This window comes from Symphalangus syndactylus, chromosome 4, assembly GCF_028878055.3.
Source record: "Symphalangus syndactylus isolate Jambi chromosome 4, NHGRI_mSymSyn1-v2.1_pri, whole genome shotgun sequence".
Classification (NCBI taxonomy): Eukaryota; Metazoa; Chordata; class Mammalia; order Primates; family Hylobatidae; genus Symphalangus; species Symphalangus syndactylus.
The window spans coordinates 94031610-94052337 of NC_072426.2; the positions used below are offsets into that span (position 1 = coordinate 94031610).

Sequence of the window (20728 nt, forward strand, 5' to 3'; positions counted from 1 at the left end):
CCAGGATGGTCTCGATCTCCTGACCTTGTGATCCACCCGCCTCGGCCTCCCAAAGTGCTGGGATTACAGGCGTGAGCCACCGCGCCCGGCCTCCTACCCCTCTTCTTACCACAGAATCGCAACCTTCAAACCCTAGCTCCACCATTTCTTTAAGATGGAGAGAGACTTAAACCTCCCTGATGATGATGGGTCTGTCATTTGCCTCTTGGGGAAATCACAGGGAGTACCCTTTTCTACAGCATGTGGAATCCAACCCAGGAAGGCCTGGGAGCCATACTGACAACAGCAGCTAATGAGTGGGCTAGAACACAGCACGCCGTCCAGGCCTCCTTTTGGGCTGTATGTCCACACGCATGAACACACACACACACACACACACACACGTACACACATACACACCTTGATGGCTTCCTTTATCTCATAAGCGTCAAAGAGGACTGGGGTCTTCATCAGAGCCAAGATTGTCTTCTCAAAGTTTCCTGACAGTTCAGATTTCAGATCTTTGATCAAATCCTGATTGGATATTCAAACAAACAAACAAACAAAAACAAGTCTATTTTAAAAATCCACAGGAGGTGATTAATAAGAGCCATATCCCAGATTTGAGGAGCAGCAGCATGAACAACCCCCAGGGGCCCGAGAGAAAAGCCTGCTCTCAGCCCTGCCCCAAACCTCCCGCATTTTACCAAGATGCCCAGGGGATCGGTGACACATTGAAGTGTGAGAAGCACTGGGCTAGAACACAAATCTAATAAATATTTACCCAATTTTTACCTTTCTAAGATTCAAAACCCCAGAAGTTCAAAATGCACTCATACACACCCCTCATACTTGGGCAGCACTCAACAGCCTTTCCCTGCAAAGTTCTTACATCAGCTAAACCCCCCAGGGTGGCCATGAAGAGGGCAGGGGTAGGAAAATGATGTGGCCACAACCTCAGTGAGATGTGGCAGAGCAAGGGCTAGAATCCAGGCTAGATGTCTGGAGCCTCTCAGCAAACCTTGGCACCCTGTGGCATCCTTCACCTCCCAACGATGCCACCAGCCGGATGGGCAGAAGGAAATGCCCTCCTGCTCCTTACTGTCCATCTGGGAGATCCGGGCCCACCCAAGGAAAAACAGGGGTGAGCAGGGCTGTGCTGAGCCCAGGACACGCCTCACTGTCCCGCGCCCCCACCCCACAGCTCGCCTTGCCGTAAGCCGTCTTGAAGGAAAGGAGGATCTGCTGCCGCTGCTTGTTGGAGCGACTCCCCAGGCAGTCGATGATGGCCTGCTCATCCGTCCCTGGAGGAAAGGCAGCAGGGGTGGGTCGGGTAGGGGTCATGAGACGCTCTGCAGCTGAGACTTCCCTGGCCTGGGCCCCTCAACTGTCCTGGGCATGCCAGCCACACCCCCACATCCACCTTCTATCACCTCTGCGGCCAGGTCCGCGTCCCCCAGCTACCCCAGCCTACAGAACCACAGTGAAACTGCCTGGGGAATAGGGGGCAGGGGGTAGGATTTGAGCCGCCCAGGGTCTCTTACCGAAGCCTTTCATGGCCTTCCGCAGGACCTCAGCATCTCGCAGGGGGTCAAAGCCGGGAGCATCAGCTATGGTGCCTCGGCTTCCAAACTACTCGAACAAACAGTCTCAGGTAAGATGATGTGCATGCCGCCTTCCCCACATTCGAGGCTGCTCCACCTCTAAACTCTGGGAACAGCCCTTTCTCTAAGAGTTGGAGTATCTAAAGGAGTCCACAGTCAACAACGCAGAGGACTCTACGCTGAGTCTGCCTAACTTGACTGTTATCTGGCCTTGTGTTCTAGTACTGAAGCTTTTACTGGCTCCAGTGGCTGGGAGCTGACCTATAGGTGAGTCCTGACACTGAAAATCTGCCCAGTGCCCAGGTCCTCCAAGGCTGGGGCTCAGGCTCCTGATGAAGGGCAGGTCTCGGGAGCAGGGGCTGTGGCCTATCTCATCGATGCCTGGCCTCCACAGCACATGTGAGCACACATGGGTACTCCTAATGGGGCTGGCTAGCCCACGTGTCCCCTCCAGTGGGTACAGGTATTCAGCCTCCACAACTGTGCATGGCAGCCTGACGACCTCTTGATCTAGCACTGGTTCCCTCGCACTGTTCTCTAGACTAGCATCTGCCGGACTTCCTCCAGACCCTGACAGCTGCACAACCCCACAAACTGGAACTTTCCAGGCTAAACTATCTCCCAGTGGATTGTCTTTCTAGGGGCCGGAACAAACTGGTTATAACACAATTATGGGGGCATCTCAGGGAAAAGATAAGGGAGGGAGGCTGGAGGACGGCACAGGGTGGGGGAACGTGTGGGTATGGAAGGGAAGGAGGAAAGGAGACCCTCTGTCTAAAAATAGTCATCAAGCACATACCACTACCCCTGTGCTGGCTGGTTGGGCCACAGAACCATGACAACGAATTCTAGGCTCTGCAAACACTAACTGTTCTCCAAAATGAGCCAAGATCAACCCTGGAGGAACTGCCAACATTCTCCCTACCCAAAGGGAATTTTAAGAATCCTCCAAAACCTGTCTGTGGGGGGGGGGGGGGGCGCATATCAAGGGGACCGAAGACAGCTGTTGGGCACAAAGCCTTGGGCCAGGTGGCCTGTGCAGTTCTTACAAAACACGCAGCCCAGGCAGTAAATGACACAGAGGAATAAGGAGTACTCTCCACGGGCGTTCTGACCCAACTCGCATGTGGAGTGTCTCATCACACTAGGAGAAACAGGACAGCTCCCTTGGGCCTTAAGCAATACAACCTAGAGGTGGGGAGTCTGCAAGAAGGTGACGCTCTTTGTTTTTCTGTTTTTTGTTTTTTTTAAAGACAGGGTCTTACTCTGTCGCCTAGGCTGGAGTGAGTGCAGTGGCATGATCCCGGCTCACTGCAACCTCTGTCTCCTGGGCTCAGGTGATCCTCCCACCTCAGCTTCCTGAGTAGCTGGGCCTATAGGTATGCACCACCATGCCCAGCTAATTTTTTTTCTATTTTTAGTAGAGACAAGGTTTCACCATTTTGCCCAGGTTGGTCTTGAACTCCTGGGCTCAAGCGATCTGCCCACCTCAGCTTCCCAAAGTGCTGGGATTACAGGCATCAGCCACTGCACCCGGCCGACACTGTTTGTTAAAACAAGAAGTTGCAGCTGTAGGCCTGCGCCTTTCCCTGTCTCCCCAGCTACTGGGCCATGTGTCTCCAGCCTTTGGGGCCCAGGCCTGGACCGAGGGAGGCAGTGGGATGGCACTCACCTGGGTTGGGGGCACAGCGGGGGTGACAGTCCCAGACCCCGGGTATCCTGGGTAACTCGGCACTGGCTGCTGCTGCTGCCCAGGGAGTGGCACTGGAGGCTGACCAGGGTAGGTCACTGGTGGCTGCCCAGGGTAGGCTCCTGGGGGCTGCTGTCCGGGGGGTGGCATGGGCTGGCCCGGCACAGGGGCCCCTGGGTATGGCGGATATGAGGGCATCCCGGAGGGTGGGTTTCCTCCTGGGGGTGGATACATCCCATAGGGAGGAACAGGCTGCTGGGCAGAGGGGGGCTGCCCAAAGCCACCAGGGGGCAGTGGTGGGTAGCCAGCCCCAGGGGCCCCAGGGTACAGGTTGGGCACGTTGGCTCCTCCAAATGTCCCAGACATGTTGGCCGCCTGCAAGGACACAAAGCAGAGCCTGAGGCCAATGGGCTCCGCTGCACTCTGTCCTCCACCCTCCACCCTTTTTCATACCTAAGCCAAGTCAGTCCTCACAGCATCTCCGCTTGTGGAATATGAAGTATCGTTATACCCATTTCACAGACCACAGAATAAGTTTACTTGCTCAAAGCTACACAGCCAGTAAACAGTGCGACTGGATCCAAACCAGAGATCCTCATCCCCTTCTGCAGGGGAGATGCCTTGCCTCTCCACATGGTTGCTCCTCCCATCCCAGACCACCTGGGTGAAGGTTAAGAGCTCACTGCCCAAGAAGGCGCGTGGGTCCCATATGCAGGGTTGGGGGCCCCCCCATCACATCAGCCTGCTACCCACAGACACCTCTGGCAGGCATGCTCAGGTGAATCTGCACTCACCAGGAATAAAAGCCTAAATCCTTAGGATGGATAGCCTCCTACACCCTGCAAGAGCTGGACCCCCAGACTTCATTTCCCATCTCACCCCCTCGGCCTTTCCACTTTAGCCACACTGGCCTCTCCTCCCTGTCCCTGAGCACCTCACACCCCTTGGCACCTCAGGGCACTGGCATTCCCTAGACATCCATACAGCACTTCCTTCCCCTGCTGCAGGTCTTTGCTCACACATCCTCTTTTCAGCCAGACCCACCTTACCGCTAACTTAAAATCATCCTTACATCACCCCACCCCCACTCCTGACCCCTTTACCCTGGTCATCTTGTTCCCATGGCACCTACACTTTCAATAACATCACATCGTTGACTTAAGTTACTGCCTGTCTTTTCCCCATAGATGATAAATGCAGCACGGCTGAGATTTTTGTTTGTTTTATTCACGTATCTCCAGTGCCTAGAACTGGGCCTGGCACAAATTAGGGTGTGTATTGGTTGCATCATTTCCTCTAAGCATACGTTTGTTTTCAAATCATAAACTAAGCATACGTTTTGTTTTCAAATCATAAAATGTATTATTTTAAAAGCAAAACAACAAATTTAAAAAGTAGCATGTCTGCCCAAGATACCTGCCACACACCCACCCAGGCCTAACCAGAAGAGCCCTCCATATGTACACACATGCACACGCAGGTATATGAATGTGGATACTCATACATAGCACGTGCATGCACACTCATGCACATACCCTCGCCACCTTCCCAACCCTAACCCCGCAGGGCTGAAAGGGACCTGTGAGATCATCTGATCCCCTTCCCTTCATTTTACAGATGGGAAAAGTGAGACCCTTAGAGGGGCAGAGAGCATGTGGCAGAAGCCTGATGAAAACCCTGTTCTAAGGTACAGCTCAACACACTACACACCACAGCAACACACACATAGACAACTCTGGAGCCCCAGAGGCCAGCAGCTTTGATTCCTCTGGCCACGCAGGTGTGGCCCCAGGGCTGCCTCAGCAGGAGGGCTGGACTTACCATTCCCGAGAGGTAGTCCTGGTTGAACTGCCCCGCATAGTTGGCCACGTTATCCAGCCCGATGGGGGGCATGCTGGGTGGAGGAGGGTAGGCAGCGCCTCCCCAGGGACCACCACCTGAAAGCAACACCAAGCCCTTTAGCCCCCCTGCCAGTCCCCCACCACACGGGGAAAGGCAGAGATGCGAGCTCCCAGGTGGTCAGGAAGGGAGGCCCAGTAGAGCCTCGAGCCTCGGGACACCACAGACCACATGAAAACACCAGGAGGGAAGTCTCCCCCTATCCCACTGGCAGAGGAGGGAAAACCTTCCCCTCTTCCCAGGGAGGAAGGTGGAGTTCCCCAAACACTCCCAAGACCCTCTGTGGGGTATTAAGGAGGTTGGGAGAGCCCAGGCAGGCTCTGCCCTCCCAAGTTCACCATCATGGAGCAGGAGGACAGACAATGACAGACTGTTGTGGGATACCATGCTGAGCCCATGACAGAGGTGACCACAGGGAGCTCTGAGATTTCAGTAATGCAAAGGCATTGGCAGGAGGGGGTTTGGCTGTTTGGTATTACACGTCTGTAAAAGGCAGGGAGAAGCAGGGTAAGAGGCTGGAGGGAGATGGGGCTGGGTCATGGTAAACACAGATACCAGTCCACGAGAGGATAGGAAGAAACAGAGGTGAAAAGCCCGCTCTGAAACCTGCAGGACCCGGTATGTGCCCTGGGGCAAGGCTTTCACCCTCCTTAGGCTTGTTTCCTCAGCTGACAAATGGGCTAATGGTGAGTGTATGCCTAGACTGCTGTGACGAAGACTGAGTTAACACCTGCAGGGCTCAGCTGGGTGCCCCATGGGCATTCGACATCATCATGCAGCCTCTGGCCTATTAGATGCTTTCCTGTACATGGCAGCTTCGGATAGGCTCTTCATCTCCAGGGCTCCAGACCCTCCAGGACGAACCTTCCCTAAATCTCCTGTCTCCTCCTCTCTTGCTGCTCAGAGGCTGCTCAGCTGTGCTAGCAAAGGTGGCAGTGGCAGGATCTGGATGGCAGGATTTCTACTATAGAGAGGGAACCGAGGCCAGTGCCAGCCAACCTGGGGTGGGCTCATTCAGAGGGCAGTGGCCCAGCTCAGCCCCTAACGTGCCCTGGGACAGCAGCTGAGCCACCTCTCAGTCTAAGTCTGTTCTTCACCTGCTGAATGGGAGGGAAGGTAAATGGCCTGCAGGTCAGGGGGTGCTCAAACCACAGGACCTCAGCTCCAAAGAAATGAATGATGCCTAGGAGTCCCCTGGGACGAGGGACAGCGACTCAGGCACCCGCAGGATGACCAGCCTTGGAATGGCCCTTTTCTCCCCTTGGTCTCATGAGCCCTCATATTTCCTTTCCCACAGTGGGGACCAAATCTCATTTGAGGACCTAAAGGGGCCAGGGCCAGAGAAGACGACTTCTCCATGTGACTACCCACAGCTCCTGCAGAAAACAGGGAGTGAGTGACCTTTGACCCTTAGCATCTGCCTCCACTTCCTCTCTTGGCAAGGGGGATCTTGTTGCTGCAAACTCACACACCTTGAGCAGAGGGTAGGAGAGGTGGCAAGGGGCAAACATCACCTAGCAATGCTTTGGAAGACATCGCGTCGCTCTGCCTGCCTATCTCATCACTATCCAGGACCACCTAATGCGGGAGAAATCCTTGAAGCAATTTTGCAGAGAAGAAAACTGAGTCTCAAAGTGACAGCATTTGCCCACTGTTACTAGAGAGTAAGGCAAGAGACCCAGCCCTGGGCCTGGTCCAGGGCTTTCTGGAGCCAGTATCAAACCCAGGCCTCCGATGGCCTCAGCATCATGCTCTTCCTCCAGCCCCTGCCTCGGCTGGCTGTCCCTCTACCCCTGTTGTCCTCTCCTCCCCTGCTGGGCCGTGCTGTGAGGGGACGAGGGGAGTGAGGAAACTACTGTTCTCCCCTCTCCACTCCCAGCCACTGTACAGAGGCAGCATTCACTCTCCTCCCCACCGCAGACCCTCTTACCTGGTGCAGCTGGTGGGTAGCCACCTGGGGGCGGGGGATAGCCAGGGTAGCTCATGGTTAGATCTGGAAGAGAAGAGGAAAGTACACTCAGGCTCTGCCTGGGAGCCTCTGCTGGCCTGTGGGACCCAGCTTCTCAAGAGGGCAGCCACCACCACAACCGGGACCCTGCAGAAGAGCTGCTGCATCTGCCCTGCTTGTTGCAGACCAGTTCACTGTCTCCTGCTGGTGCCTCCAGCTAGAAACAGTACCCACCAGCATGCTGCCTGACTTCTGGGCCAGTGCTACACCCCCGGCCCCACCCACAGTGACAGGATTCACTGCCCACGAGCCTGTTTCCCTGAAAGGCCCTCTCACTGAAGCTTTGCTCCTGCCTCTGCTGGCAAGGATGCAGTGCGCCTCTGAGCCTGTTCTCCCACCTCAGAGGTAGAGACGCACTGCCTCATTCTCAGGACTCTAGGTCTGTCTATTTATCTTCCGGTGTCCTTATTGCCATCCCTCCAGCAACAGGGGAAGTCAGAGACCCCTGTCTCTCCTCATTCTCCAACCTCTGGTTCATCAGGCAAGGGGACCTGGTAAGGTATGGAATCATCGTTCCTAGAAGCAAAAAGGGCCCTCAGGAGGTTCATCTGATGCAGGGTGAAGAACCAGGGCAAATGAGGCAGCACCACCCTGTTTCTGCAGCAGAGGCTGCTGATTAAGGGAAGTAAGTGATTTGCAGATCTGTCAGTAAGGGAAGAAGAGTGGCCTGGACAGGTGCCAGGTGAGACACCTGCTCTCACGAAGTCCCTCTGAACATAGATCCCTTGGCAATGTCCCCTGCCAGTTAAATTGTGAGGAGGGACACAGATCTGCTGTGACACCGGCCACACTGTGCAACCTGCCTGCTCTTGCTAATAGCAGCTGCTGCTGCAGTTTGCAGAGACACCCAGTGGTAGGCGGGCATGTGAGGAAACCTGCAGGCTTCCTCAACAATCACACCTGCTCGTCTCGGATATGCGGCTTATTTTTACACACTGGGTCTCACGCTGCAATGCATATCAGAATCACCTGATGGGATTGTTAAAACACATTGCTGGGCTCCACCACCAAGAGTTTCTGAGACAGTGGAACCAGTTTTTGCATTTTGAACAAGTTCCCAGATGATGTTACTGGTCCAGGGAACCCACTTTGAAGACCACTGTTCTGGCCATGCTGTCCAACTATAAGAGTCTAGCTGCCCTTCATATCTATCTTGAAGAACTGGGCACATTGGGTTTTGTTTGTTTGAGACAGGGTCTTGCTCTGTCACCCAGGCTGGAGTGCACTGGCACAATCATGGCTCACTGCAGCCTTGACCTCCTGGGATCAGGTAATCCTCCCGCCTCAGCCTCCTAAAGACATGTGCCACCACACCCAGCTAATTTTTTTTTGAGAGTCTATGTTGCCCAGGCTGGTATATGCTGTTCTTTTTAAGTTTTTATTATTTATTTTTATTTTTTTGAGACAGGGTCTCACTCTGTAATCCAGGCTGGAGTGCAATGGTGTGATCTCGGCTCACTGCAACCTCTGCCTCCTGGGTTCAAGTGATTCTCCTGCCTCAGCCTCCCAAGTAGCTAGGATTACAGGTGCCCGCCACCACGCCTGGCTAATTTTTGTACTTTTAGTAGAGACGGGGTTTCACCATGTTGGCCAGGCTGGTCTCGAACTCCTGACCTCAGGTGATCTGCCTGCCTCAGCTTCCCAAAGTGTTAAGATTACAGGCATGAGCCACCATGCCTGGCCTACTTTTATTTTTTAAACAGGGTCTCACTCTATCACCCAGGCTGGAGTGCAGTGGTGCGATCTCAGCTCACTGTAACCTCCACCTCCTGGGATCAAGGGATTCTTGTGCCTCAGCCTCCAACAGGAGGGTGCAACCATCCCTGGCTAATTTTTGTATTTTTAGTAGAGATGGAGTTTCGCCATGTTGGCCAGGCTGGTCTGAACTCCTGGCCTCAAGTGATCTGCCCGCCACGGCCTCCCACAGTGCTGGGATTACAGGCATGAGCCACTGTGCCCGGCCTACATGCTGTTTTTAAGGAAGCTAAAGAACTTCCTTAAGGTACCACCGGTCCCCATAGGTTGGGCCTGGTTTACAACCCTATGGGTGTAGTCATTTGTTTGGGTCAGTGGGTCCAGAGGTGACTGTAGGCAAAGCCCTATGGCTTTGGAGAAAGCTGGAATTGGCTCCCTGTAGTGTGGACCAAGGACCTACTCCTTGCACAGTTTTCGGTCTCTCTGAGCCCCTAAGCACGTGGTGGATGAGGTCCCCGGTGGTATCACCTTCAGAGAGGGTGTCCCTGAGGCTGGGAGGGCTGTCAGTACAAAGCCCTCCCTGTCCTGGCCCCAGCCTGACCCTTCTGCCCAGACTCTGCCAAACCCTCAGACTTCACTGGTGAGGAGGTAACCTGGGAGATGTAAATGACCAGTGGGCCAGGAACCTTCTAATAGGAGGAACTGCCCCACAGGTGAGCAGGAAGAGCCGGGATGGTGTCTCTGTCACCTTCCTCTCTGGAGACACCACTAGGCAAGACCTTTGAGCACCAAAGACACTCTCCACTCCTGGCCTCCTCTCAGAGAAATGAAGCCAAAAGCTCCATTCACAGCCAGGCCAGGGAAAAAACCCAAGAAACAAAAGCTGGATACCACCCTGTTCCTTACACCAAGTAAATTCCAGCCAGGCCAAATAATGCAATGAAAGAAGTAGCCCCAAGAACCAACGGCATAAAATAAAATTTCAGCGTAAGAGACAAATTTAAAAAAATAAAGATGAGAAAAAAACTTAGGAAAAAAGTTTTATTAATATAATAAGAAAAAGATCAATAACCACTAGAGAAACTGTCAAATGATGTGAACAGATCTGGCAGTTACAGAAAAGGAGCTGAAGATGTTCACCTTCACCAATGTGCTGAGGAAATCACCAATTAAAAATACACAGATATCGGCTGGGTGCAGTGGCTCACGCCTGTAACCCTAGCACTTTGGGAGGCCAAGGGGGGCGGATTACCCGAGGTCAGGAGTTCGAGACCAGCCTGGCCATGGTGAAACCCTGTCTCTACTAAAAATACAAAAATTAGCCAGGCGTGGTGGCGGGTGCCTGTAATCCCTGCTACTCAGGAGGCTGAGGCAGGAGAACGGCTGGAACCTGGGAGGCGGAGGTTGCAGTGAGCCAAGATTGTGCCACTCCACTCCAGCCTGGGTGACAGAGCGAGACTCCGTCTCCAAAATAAATAAATAAATAAAATACAGAGATATCAAAATTTAAAATGACACACCTTTGACTCAGCAACTCTACTTCCGTAAGTGTCTTCCCCAGACACACACCTGTGTGAAATGTCATACAGACATGAATTTTGCTACAGCCTTATCTGCAACAACTCCTAAACCTCCACCAATGAGGCTGGTTAAATAAACCACAACAGATCCAACAATGGATACTCTGTAGCTATTTCTGGAATTAGCCAGCTCTGTATATGGAAAGATGACACAACCACCATTATTAATCAAGGTGCAGTACTGTGTATGTACTAAGCTAATAAAAAACCCAGAAACATACAAACTAAGTGGTTCCTGTGTGTATACGTGCACGGACATCCTTGGAATGACACACAAGAAACTAGCTAACACTAGCTGCCTCTCGAGAGAAAAGCTGGGGCCAGAAAATGAGGCTTCCGGTTTAGATCTGTTCCCTGTGCATTTCTGCCACATGTACGTATTGGCCATTAAACAACTTTTAAAAAGGCCCAATTCAGGTGCAGATTTCTGAGCTCACTTGAGGCTAGCCCTCTGGCCTCCAAAGTCCTGGCTGGTCTTCCAAGACTAAAAGAACACACACAGGGTCCATTCAGTTCCAGGCAGCCTTGGTAACCCTGGAGGGCCTGCAGGCCGGCCTTGATGGCGCTCGTGGAGCTCATTCCTGGGGTGGCTTTTAAGGGAGTTCCTAGCAGGAGTCAAAATCTGCCTCCTGGCTAGGAGTTCTGCCCTGCATGGCCCCATAGGGCAGGTCGACCCCACTGTGAGCTGTGGTCCTGCAACCCTGGGTCTTCCCCTCTCCCCAAGATACACCTCTAGTCCTCCCTTCTTAGAAAGAATAGCCTCATTTTTCCCTCTATCATTCTCTGCCTGAAATAGTTTTAAGCCTGCCCCCCACTTTTTTTTTTTTTTTTTTTTTTGAGACGGAGTCTCACTGTGTCGCCCAGGCTGCAGTGCAGTGGCGTGATCTCGGCTCACTGCAACCTCCACCTCTTCGGTTCAAGCAATTCTCCTGCCACAGCCTCCCAAGTAGCTGGGACTACAGGCACCTGAGGCACCTGCCACCACGCCAGGCTGATTTTTGTATTTTTAGTAGAGACAGTTTCACTATGTTGGCCAGACTGGTCTCGAACTCCCAACCTCAGATGATCCGCCCGCCTCGGCCTCCCAAGTTCTGGGATTACATGCCTGGCCTGACCCCACTCTTATCTTCCTCTTTTGATTCTTTTCAGGACCAAAGGCCCCAGGTATGGTCTGAAGAGTGCAGGGCGGGACCTTCATCTCCCTCCAGTGGATGCTACTCCCCACCTTCCTGGACTGGTACACGTGGGTTTTCCAGGCCACGGAGACCTTATGTGGGCTCCTGTGAAATTTCTCCCCTGGGTTCTGCCCATTGCTCCAGTCTGCTGAGACCTTCTGGGATTCTGCTCAACATCAAACATCTTCCCCCTCTCTCTCAGCTTTGTTTTACATCCACGGATGCGATAAGCATGGCATTTGTGTTCTGCCAAGTAACCATGACGAAAGGGCCAACGAGGGAAACTACAGAACTGTCATACTCAGAACTCCCCAGTTCAACATCAAACACTAGGCACCATGTGGGTGCAGGCATTTAACCAGCTCTCCCCCAACTCACTCTGCCACCACCCAGTACACATTTCTCCACGTGCCCAAGTGAGGGTGCTAGCACATCTACTCTGAAGAGAGCCTGTTTATCTGCCTAATTACCCCCAGGAGAAAAGTAAACGCAGCCCAATAGCCAGGGGTGACCTTCAGGTGGACACAGGCTCCCAGCGCTGACCAGTCTCCCCCGCAGCTATCCATGTTCTAGGAGGCTAGAAGCTGCAGGATTAGCACACAGCTCTGACTCACAGAAGCAGCATTCTTCTCCTCCTTTTCTTTGAAAATTAAGAAATCTGCTCATGGTCCAGTCTTCTGGTAACTGTGACCTCTGCATTTTTTCAAAAGAGGCCACTGCAAGGGGCTGTCCTTGGAGAAGTCGTTCCTGGCACCCCAGGGCTGCCATATCTGGGCTCGGCAGGACTTCTAAGGCCCTCATGTCCCCCTCCCTAGCCTGTCTAGCCCCCACTCTCCAGGAGAGAGGCAACATAGCTATAATCCAGCAGACCTGCTCTCTCTCTCTCTCTCTGGCATCCATGAGAATCATACCTCCCACCCTGACCAATGCCTCTCCCGTCCTTCTTTCCTTGCATGGGGCAAGGGACATGCTTCACACTGCTGGTGCAATTCTGATGGCCGGGGCATGTCCCCCGCTCTACGCCTGCTTCTGATCACGGCCCTCTGACACGGGGACTCACTGGAGAGGCCTCCTGCACACAGCAGGCAGCTGGCCTCCTTAGGGATTGGTCCAATTCTTAGGAACCTGTCTCTGGGGACCTTTTGGCCTCTGGTCCTGCCTTTCAAGGCAGGCTGCAGCACAAATACCACCCTTCCTTCCTCACTGCAACCACCCACCTGCAGCTGTGCACCTAATTTCATCCAGCTGGGGCCCTCTCCAGTTATATCGGTGCTTCTGTAAAATAGTCACCTATAGGGCTTGTTAAAACCCAGATTGCTGGGCCCCACCTCCAGAGTCTCTGAATCAGTGTCTCTGGGGCAGGGCCCAAGAAGTTGCATTTCCAATGGCTCCCAGGTGATGCTGATGCTGCCTGCCTGCAGGCCACACCGCTTCATCACGCATGATAATCACCTGGAGAGCTCGCTAAACATGCTAGTGCCCTAGCCCCCATATTCTGGGCCTTTTAATCTGGGATAGGCCCAGGAATCTGAAATGTAAACAAGCATACATACCCCCCAATCCCCAGTAATTCTGATGTAACTGGTTCAGTGGTCCACACTCTAGGAAACACCCTTTCCCTTAAGGTATTGGACACTCTCTCTAGCTTATCTGATCTCACTCTTTGGTATGGTTTGGATTTACGTCTCTGCTCAAATTGTAATTTGTAATTACAACACAATCGAATTGTAATTCCCAGCATTGGAGGTGGGGGGCCAGGTGGGAGTTGACTGGATCATGGGGGCAGATTTCCCCCTTTGGTGCTATTCTCATGATAGAGTTCTAGTGAGATCTGGTTGTTTAAAAGTGTGTAGCGCCTCCTCCCCACACCTCTCTTCCTCCTGCTCCAGCCAGGTTAAGATCTGCCTGCCACATGATTGTAAGTTTCCTGAGGCCTCCCCAAGCAGATGTCAGCATCATGCTTTCCCTCACTTGGAGAGCTCACTAAAAATGCTGGTCCTTGGTTCCCATATTCTGGGCCCTTCAACCTGGGATAGGCCCAGCCTGCAGAACTGCAAGCCAATTAAACCTCTTTTCTTTATAAATTACCCAGTTTCAGATATTTCTTTATAGTTGTGTGAGAATGGACGAATACACTCTTCTTCACAATAGTAAGCTCTAGGGACACGGACTAGACCTAGGCACCCCCACTGTTGTATGGCGGATGCATCTGACAGCAATCACTTAACTTAAGCATACCCAGAACGACCCTACAGTCTAAGAAGAATGTGTGTTCAGAGTTCTGAGCTAAGGAACTGTGGCCAACCTGGAGATCTATTCCTTATCAGAACCCCTAAGCCATTCCATGGGATGCAGGCCATACAGGAGATCAAGGCCCTTTGTTCTGCGTTAAATGAAGGTTGCCAGGTGGAGGAGGTTAGGAAGGAGAATGCTAAATTAAAATGCTACACAAACTGCATGCTTTTCACAAACAGTAGTGGTCCTCCCATCCAGCCTGCCGCCACTGGGCCGCCCCATATGTAAGTCCCCTCAATAAGCCCTATGTCTTGTTCACTGGCTCTGGGTCTCTTCTTCGGCCTCTCAAACATGGTGCCATCCCTACTAAAGTCGACAGGAGTCTGGCATGACAGCACTGCATCAGAAGCCAGCCTCAAGGTGTTCGGTGAATGCCAAAAGCATAGAGCAGCTATCTGGGCGTGCTTCTCAGGGGCTGCAAAACGGCCTGTTCCCTAAAGCTGTGTTATGTGTATTTAAGTGTACCATTCAATTCCACAGGCTCTAAAAGGGTACTAGCTGGAGTCTGCTAACACAGGAAACTAGAAATGCTACACTGGGACAGGAGGCAACTGCCAGAGCAAGAAGAGCCTCACTGCCCCCACTCAGTCATCCCCCTACCAAAAGGGAAGCCTTGCTGTGTCTCTACCCAACAATGGGAGATAGAGATATGGGCTCCAGCCACCAGCAAGGCTAGGTCATGCACATTTGCTGGTGTCCTGCCTGACTTCAGGGACACAGAAGGGAAAGGAGGGGTGGATGGTGTCAGTGCCATGCCTGGGACTCTGCACTGTCCTCCCCAGAGGGACAGCACAGGGCTCATTTGGGAACAGAGCCTACACCAGGCTAATGCTAAGAGGCAAGTGCCTAGAAACATCATCTCGGGCCAGAAGCCACACAGCAGTGACACCCCCTGCCCCTCAGGGCCTAGTAGCAAACCAAGCAGACCTGGACCAGAGTGGATGCTTTCGTGGAGTGATTTTCCACGGGCCTTCCCCAGCCTGGTGGCTGGAATATTCATTTATATATTAGTTGTTTTTTTGTTGTTGTTTTTTTAACATTAGATCCTTAACCTGTTTTTACACACACACACACAATTTATTTTTTAAAATACTTTCCCCATAAGGTTGCATCCATAAAATTTAAATATATCATTGCTATTGTTTAAATGTATCCCCCAAAGTTCATGTGCTGCGAACTTAATGGTCAATACAACAGTTCTGAGAGGCGGGACCTTTAAGAGGCTCTACCCTCATGAATGGATTAATGTGTTATGGAGGAAGTGGGCTCCTTACCACCAGTGTGTTTGTTACAAAAGTATAACATGCTCTCTCTTACCCACATGATGTCTTCTGCTATGCTATGAAGCAGCAAGAAGGTCCTTGCCAGATGCAGCCTCACGATCTTCTCAGCCTCCAGAACTGTGAGCCAAATAAGCTACTGTTGCTTATAAATTACTCAGTCTGTGATATTTTGTTAGAGCAGCACAAAATTAACTAAGACAATAGTTTAAATCATGCAGGTCCAATAATCCCTGCTGATATATTCTTTAAAATGAAAAGACAAGCCCAGGCACAGTGGTCCATGCCTATAATCCCAGCACTCTGGGAGGCTGATGCAGCCAGATCATTTGAGCTCAGAAGTTTGAGACCAGCCTGGGTAACATAATGAGACCCTCTCTTTAAAAAAAATACAAAAAAATTAGCCGAGCACCATGGCATGTGACTGTGGTCGCAGCTACTCTACTCAGGAGGCTGAGGCAGGAGAATCATTTGAGCCTGGGAGGAGGAGGTTGCAGTGAGCCCAGATCACGCCATTGCACTACAGCCTGGGCGAAGGAAGTGAAACCCTGTCTCAAAAAAATAAAAAATAAATAAATAAAATAAAATGAAAGAAAGAAAACACAAGTCATAGAATGGGAGAAAATAAATGCAAAAGACATATCTGATAAAGGGACTATTACCCAAAATATACAAGGAACTCTTAAATCTCAACAAGAAAACCTTATGATTTAAAAAATAGGCAAAAGACCTGAACAGACACTTCACTGAAGAGGATATATAGGTGGCAAATAAGCATATGAAAAGATGCTCAACATGTCATTAATAAATTGCAAATGAAAACAATAAGATACTACTATACACCTATTAGAATGGCCAAAATCCAAAACACTGATAACACCAAATGCTGGTGAGGATACAGAGCAATGGGAACTTTCATTCATCGCTGGTGGGGATGTAAAGCAGTACAGCCACTTTGGAGGACAGTTTGGTGGCTTCTTACAAAACTAAACATAGTTTTACCAATGATCCAGCAATCATGCTCTTGGTATTTACCCAAATGAGTTGAAAACTTTTGCCGCACACAAAACCTGCTCATGGACATTCACAGTAGTGTTATTCATAATGGCCAACAATTTGGAAGCACCCAAGGTTACACACTGTATGACTGTAACTCTATGATATTCTGGAGAAAGCAACTATGGTGACAGCAAAAAGATGAGTAGTTGCCAGAGGTCGGGGGAGGAAAGAATGAATAGGTGGAGCACAGGAACAGTAGGGCAATAAAACTATTCTGTGTGGTGCTGTAATGATGGATACACGTCATTACACATCAGCCAAAACCCGGAGATATTCAACACCAAGAGTGAACCCTAACGTAAACTATGGACTTGGGGTGGTAATGACGTGTCAATGTTGCTTCCCTGACTGTAACAATATACCACTGTGGTGGGAGTGCTGATGGCGGGGGGTGCATGTGTGGGGGCAGAGGGACAGGGAAACTCTGTGGTTTCCACTTCCCTCTATCCTTGTACACAAAGGTCACCACCAAGCAGTTTTCAACGTATAGTTTAAAACACATAGAAATGTATAATACATGTATATATATTTACATAAATATAAAAATGTGTATGCATATGTGTTTATACATGCTCAGATATATGTACATTTTGTTTTGGCTTTAAGTTCTGGGATACATGTGCAGAACATGCAGGTTTGTTACATAGTTATACATGTGCCACAGTGGTTTGCTGCACCTATCAACCTGTTACCTAGGTTTTGAACCCCGCATGCATTAGGTATTTGTCCTAAAGCTCTCCCTCCCTTGGCCCCCCATTCCCCATATATGTACATAATTTTTTTAAAAGAGGAAAGAAACTGATGCATCTGCAAACTCTCTTCACTCCAGCAGAAGGCTTGGCTCTGGTTAAGTAATGGCTCAGGTGATAATGTGATATAAGAAATATATATCTGGCGGTCTTGTGGGACTGAGCCCTTTAACCTATCGGGTCTGCAGTGACTCCAGTTAGGGTCAGAATTGAGCTGCATTATAGGACACCCAGTTAGTGTCAGAGAATTGGTCAGTGTGGGGAAAAAAACCACACATCTGGTGGTCGCAGGGTGAAGTGTTGAGAGTTTTGCTTGGAGTTTTCCTTCTTAGTTCACATTCCAACCTGGTGCTCCTCCCAGCATGGGCTGGGGAAATGAAGACTTAGCCCTGAGCTGATGTGAGTGGCTCACGACCTCCACACAGTGCCCTGTGAGTGGCTGGGCACTCGTCCCAGGTCACTGGGCAGGAGAGAGGGAGGCACCAGGTTAGAGCAAGGTGCAGAGAAGGGCCTGGAGCCCAGAACTCAAGATGGAAGGTCCAAGACAAGGCAGAAACGTACTACTACTACTACTAACTACTACTACTACTACTACTGCTACTAACTACTACTACTACTACTACTAACTACTACTACTAACTACGACTACTACTACTACTACTAACTACTACTACTACTACTGCTGCTACTAATACTAACTACTACTATTACTACTACTAACTACTACTACTAACTACTATTACTACTAACTACTACTACTATTGCTACTACTACTAACTACTACTAACTACTACTACTACTACTACTAACTACTACTACTACTACTACTACTACTACTTGGAACGGTAGCCCTGTTCCAAGGATCTCACCCAGAATAGGATCTCAGCCAGCAACCTGAGGCCAGGCCTCCTCTCCCAGACCTGGCTTGACCCATGGGCAAAACCAGGGGCATCCGTTTTTGAGGTCCTTCCTTCCTCTGGGATCTTAGGATTTCTGAAGGGGGCCTCTTTCAGCTTTCACCCCAAATCCTAGACTTACAGATTCACAAAATGTCCACATCGGAAGGGATCATGTTCTAACTTCCTCGGTTTTGCAGCTAAAATACACCAGGGACATGGCTTGCTCATATCACACGGGTGTGGCAGAGAGGGTCCGTGGTAGAGCATGGCCTGCTGGCAGCTGACGACAAAACCTGACATCCCCTCACAGTGCTGCATTGCAAAATGGGTGCCACTTCTGTCCAAGCTGGGCTGGCTTCACTGGTGGTCCCAGTGGGTCCTGCCCTTGGCAACCTACTTGAAGACCCCTCCTCAAGGGCAAAAGGAGACACTGCAATAAGCGTGCTTTAAACAAGGGTCTGCCAAGGCCATTCCTCATAGCCAGAAGGTTCCAGAAACCCTCAGTGCATCAGCTCACACTTCCCCCATAACTATGAAGACGAGGGAAGGCAGATAGAGCCCAAGCTCTGCCCCACACACCCCTTCAGTGGCAGGAGCTGGCCCCAGCGGACCACATACCTAACTGTGGCTGTGGAATTCCATGGAGTGAGCCACAATCCTAATTAATCCATTAATCACAGAGGCGCTGATTAATAATGGCTGACTTTTTTCACAAGGTTTTGTTATGGAGCACTTATATAAAACAGAACAGTTTAATAAACCATCATCCCTCAGCTTCAACAATTATCACCTCAAGGCCCATCTTGATTCATCCCAAACCCCACCCACACCCCTGTATTGTTTTGAAGCAAATCCCAGACACCATATATTATTTCATCTGTAACTGTTCATATCTCTAAATGTTAGGAACTTTAAATATAAATACATACAGATGCTCCTCGACTTATGATGGGGTTACATCCAAATAAACCCATCATGAGTTGAAAATGCATTTAATGCTGGCAACACAGCATTCCCCAACTTATGATGGTTCAACTTAAGATTTTTCAACTTTATGATGGTGCAAGAGTGACATGCACTCAATAAAAACCGTAGCCTCATTGTAACCCCATCACAAGTGGAGGAGCTGGTTACATCCCTTCTTAAAGTGATGTAACCCCATCATAAAGTTGAAAAACTGTAAGTTCAACCATCCTGAGTCAGGGACCATGTGTGTGTGTGTGTGTGTGTGTGTGTGTGAGAGAGAGAGAGAGACAGAGGGAGAAAGAGACAGAGAGACAGAGAGTGTGTTTATATAACTAATACGAGAGAGAGAGAGAGGGAGAGAGAGAGACAGACAGACAGACAGACAGTGTGTTTATATAACTATAATACAGCTGGGACTCTAAGTTGAGAATAGGCTTCTACACCAGCAAAAGACTCAGGTGCTGATTCACCTTAGGAAGAGTATGAGCTTGGAATGCTTGAGGGGGCACCTGTCAATACAAGAGGGCCAGAAAATCAACTTCCCCAGGACTCTTTCAGGACTACTGAGTTCTTAGAAGCAGATATGATATGATGAAATAGCATGGAATTCGAAATCAGGATACCTGGCTTCTAAGTCTGGTTTCACTGTATGATCCCAGGTACTTCATTAAAAGCAATGGAGGATGGTGAGAAGAACATGGACTCTGAAGCCAGACTACCTAGGTTCACATCCTAGTCCTGCTCCCCACCAGCAATGCGATCTTGACAGTTTACGTGACCTTTCTGCACCTCAGTTTTCCCCATCTGTAAAATGGGGATAGTAACAGTTTAATACCAAGTTTGTTCCCATTATATCATGTAACATATCATGACATCCTGTTTCTCCAAAACAAAATAAGAAAGAGCGGACCCTGGGCCATTTGATAATGCCCAGGATGAGAACTGTGGGGACTGAAGGGGGAAGGGAGGGGATGGGAGAGAAACACGGAATTGGGGAGGGTCAGGGCAGTGTGACAGGTGGAGGATGGGAGTGGGGAGCATACTGGCATGGCTGTATTGGATTTTCCAGCCTCCCAGTAGAGAAAGCACCAACAGGAAATTGGCGCTGTTTTCTTTCCATCCCCTCCACGTGCCTGGGTGTCTGGGGGCCTGCTCCACTCCAGGAGTAGCGGAGGCAAGACTGATGGTGGAGGGAGGCCATGGGGCAGGGAGATCTGAAAGACCCTCGGAGAGGAAACCTGCCTGGGAGAGGGACCCACAGAGGCAGGGCCTCGGCCTGCACGAAGCTCCAACCCTGGGGGCACTGAGCCTGTCCTCATAACTTTCACTGAGGTGTGGCACTGACGGGGCCATCTTCTCTCCTCCTGCCTGCCTTTCCAGACCAGGTGCTGAGAAGGGGGGTGGGGGCAAGTGAGGAGGAACTCACTTTCCATACAAGGCAGGCCGAGAGCACACAGCGTCACACGCAGGTCTCTCCGTCACGCTCCTCCACAGCAGGCTTCCCTGTAAACCAGGCCACTCCTCTTTGTGGGAAGAGTCACCTCTGAGGCCTGCCCACACCAAACAGGCTCACATAAGAGCCAATGCTCAGTCAAATGCTGAGTCCAATTCAGAATTTCTGAGGAGTGGAAAGTGGGCAGCAGAGGAAGAAGGTGACAGAGACACAGTGTTAATATCTGGCTGCCTCGCAGGCCAGCATGTGATGGGCACTCAGGTCCTGGAGGATGCTGAGGTTCTTGTAACAGACACAGTGGCAGTGACAGAAAAAGCCCCCCACCCAAGTCCTGACTCCAAAGTGTGGCCAGGACCTGCTATAGTTTGAATACTTCTGTCTCCCCAAAATTCATTTA

The 20728-nt window shown here is 50.7% G+C and overlaps 1 protein-coding gene across 2 annotated transcripts in view; it reads right to left on the bottom strand.

The window, feature by feature from the left end:
• Positions 1 to 20728, bottom strand: part of ANXA11 (annexin A11) — a 49313-nt gene that overhangs the window by 10850 nt on the left and 17735 nt on the right. The window contains exons 2-7 of one of the 2 annotated variants that reach the window (XM_055275568.2): positions 7103 to 7165; positions 5095 to 5210; positions 3256 to 3648; positions 1524 to 1611; positions 1189 to 1283; positions 400 to 513 (exon numbers count right to left, since the gene is read on the bottom strand). In XM_055275568.2, the coding sequence (XP_055131543.1) occupies positions 400 to 513; positions 1189 to 1283; positions 1524 to 1611; positions 3256 to 3648; positions 5095 to 5210; positions 7103 to 7157 (861 nt within the window). In that variant the 5' untranslated portion in view covers positions 7158 to 7165. Of the gene's footprint in view, positions 1 to 399; positions 514 to 1188; positions 1284 to 1523; positions 1612 to 3255; positions 3649 to 5094; positions 5211 to 7102; positions 7167 to 20728 lie in introns of those variants that run through there. The other variant, XM_063638171.1, reaches the window with a different exon arrangement.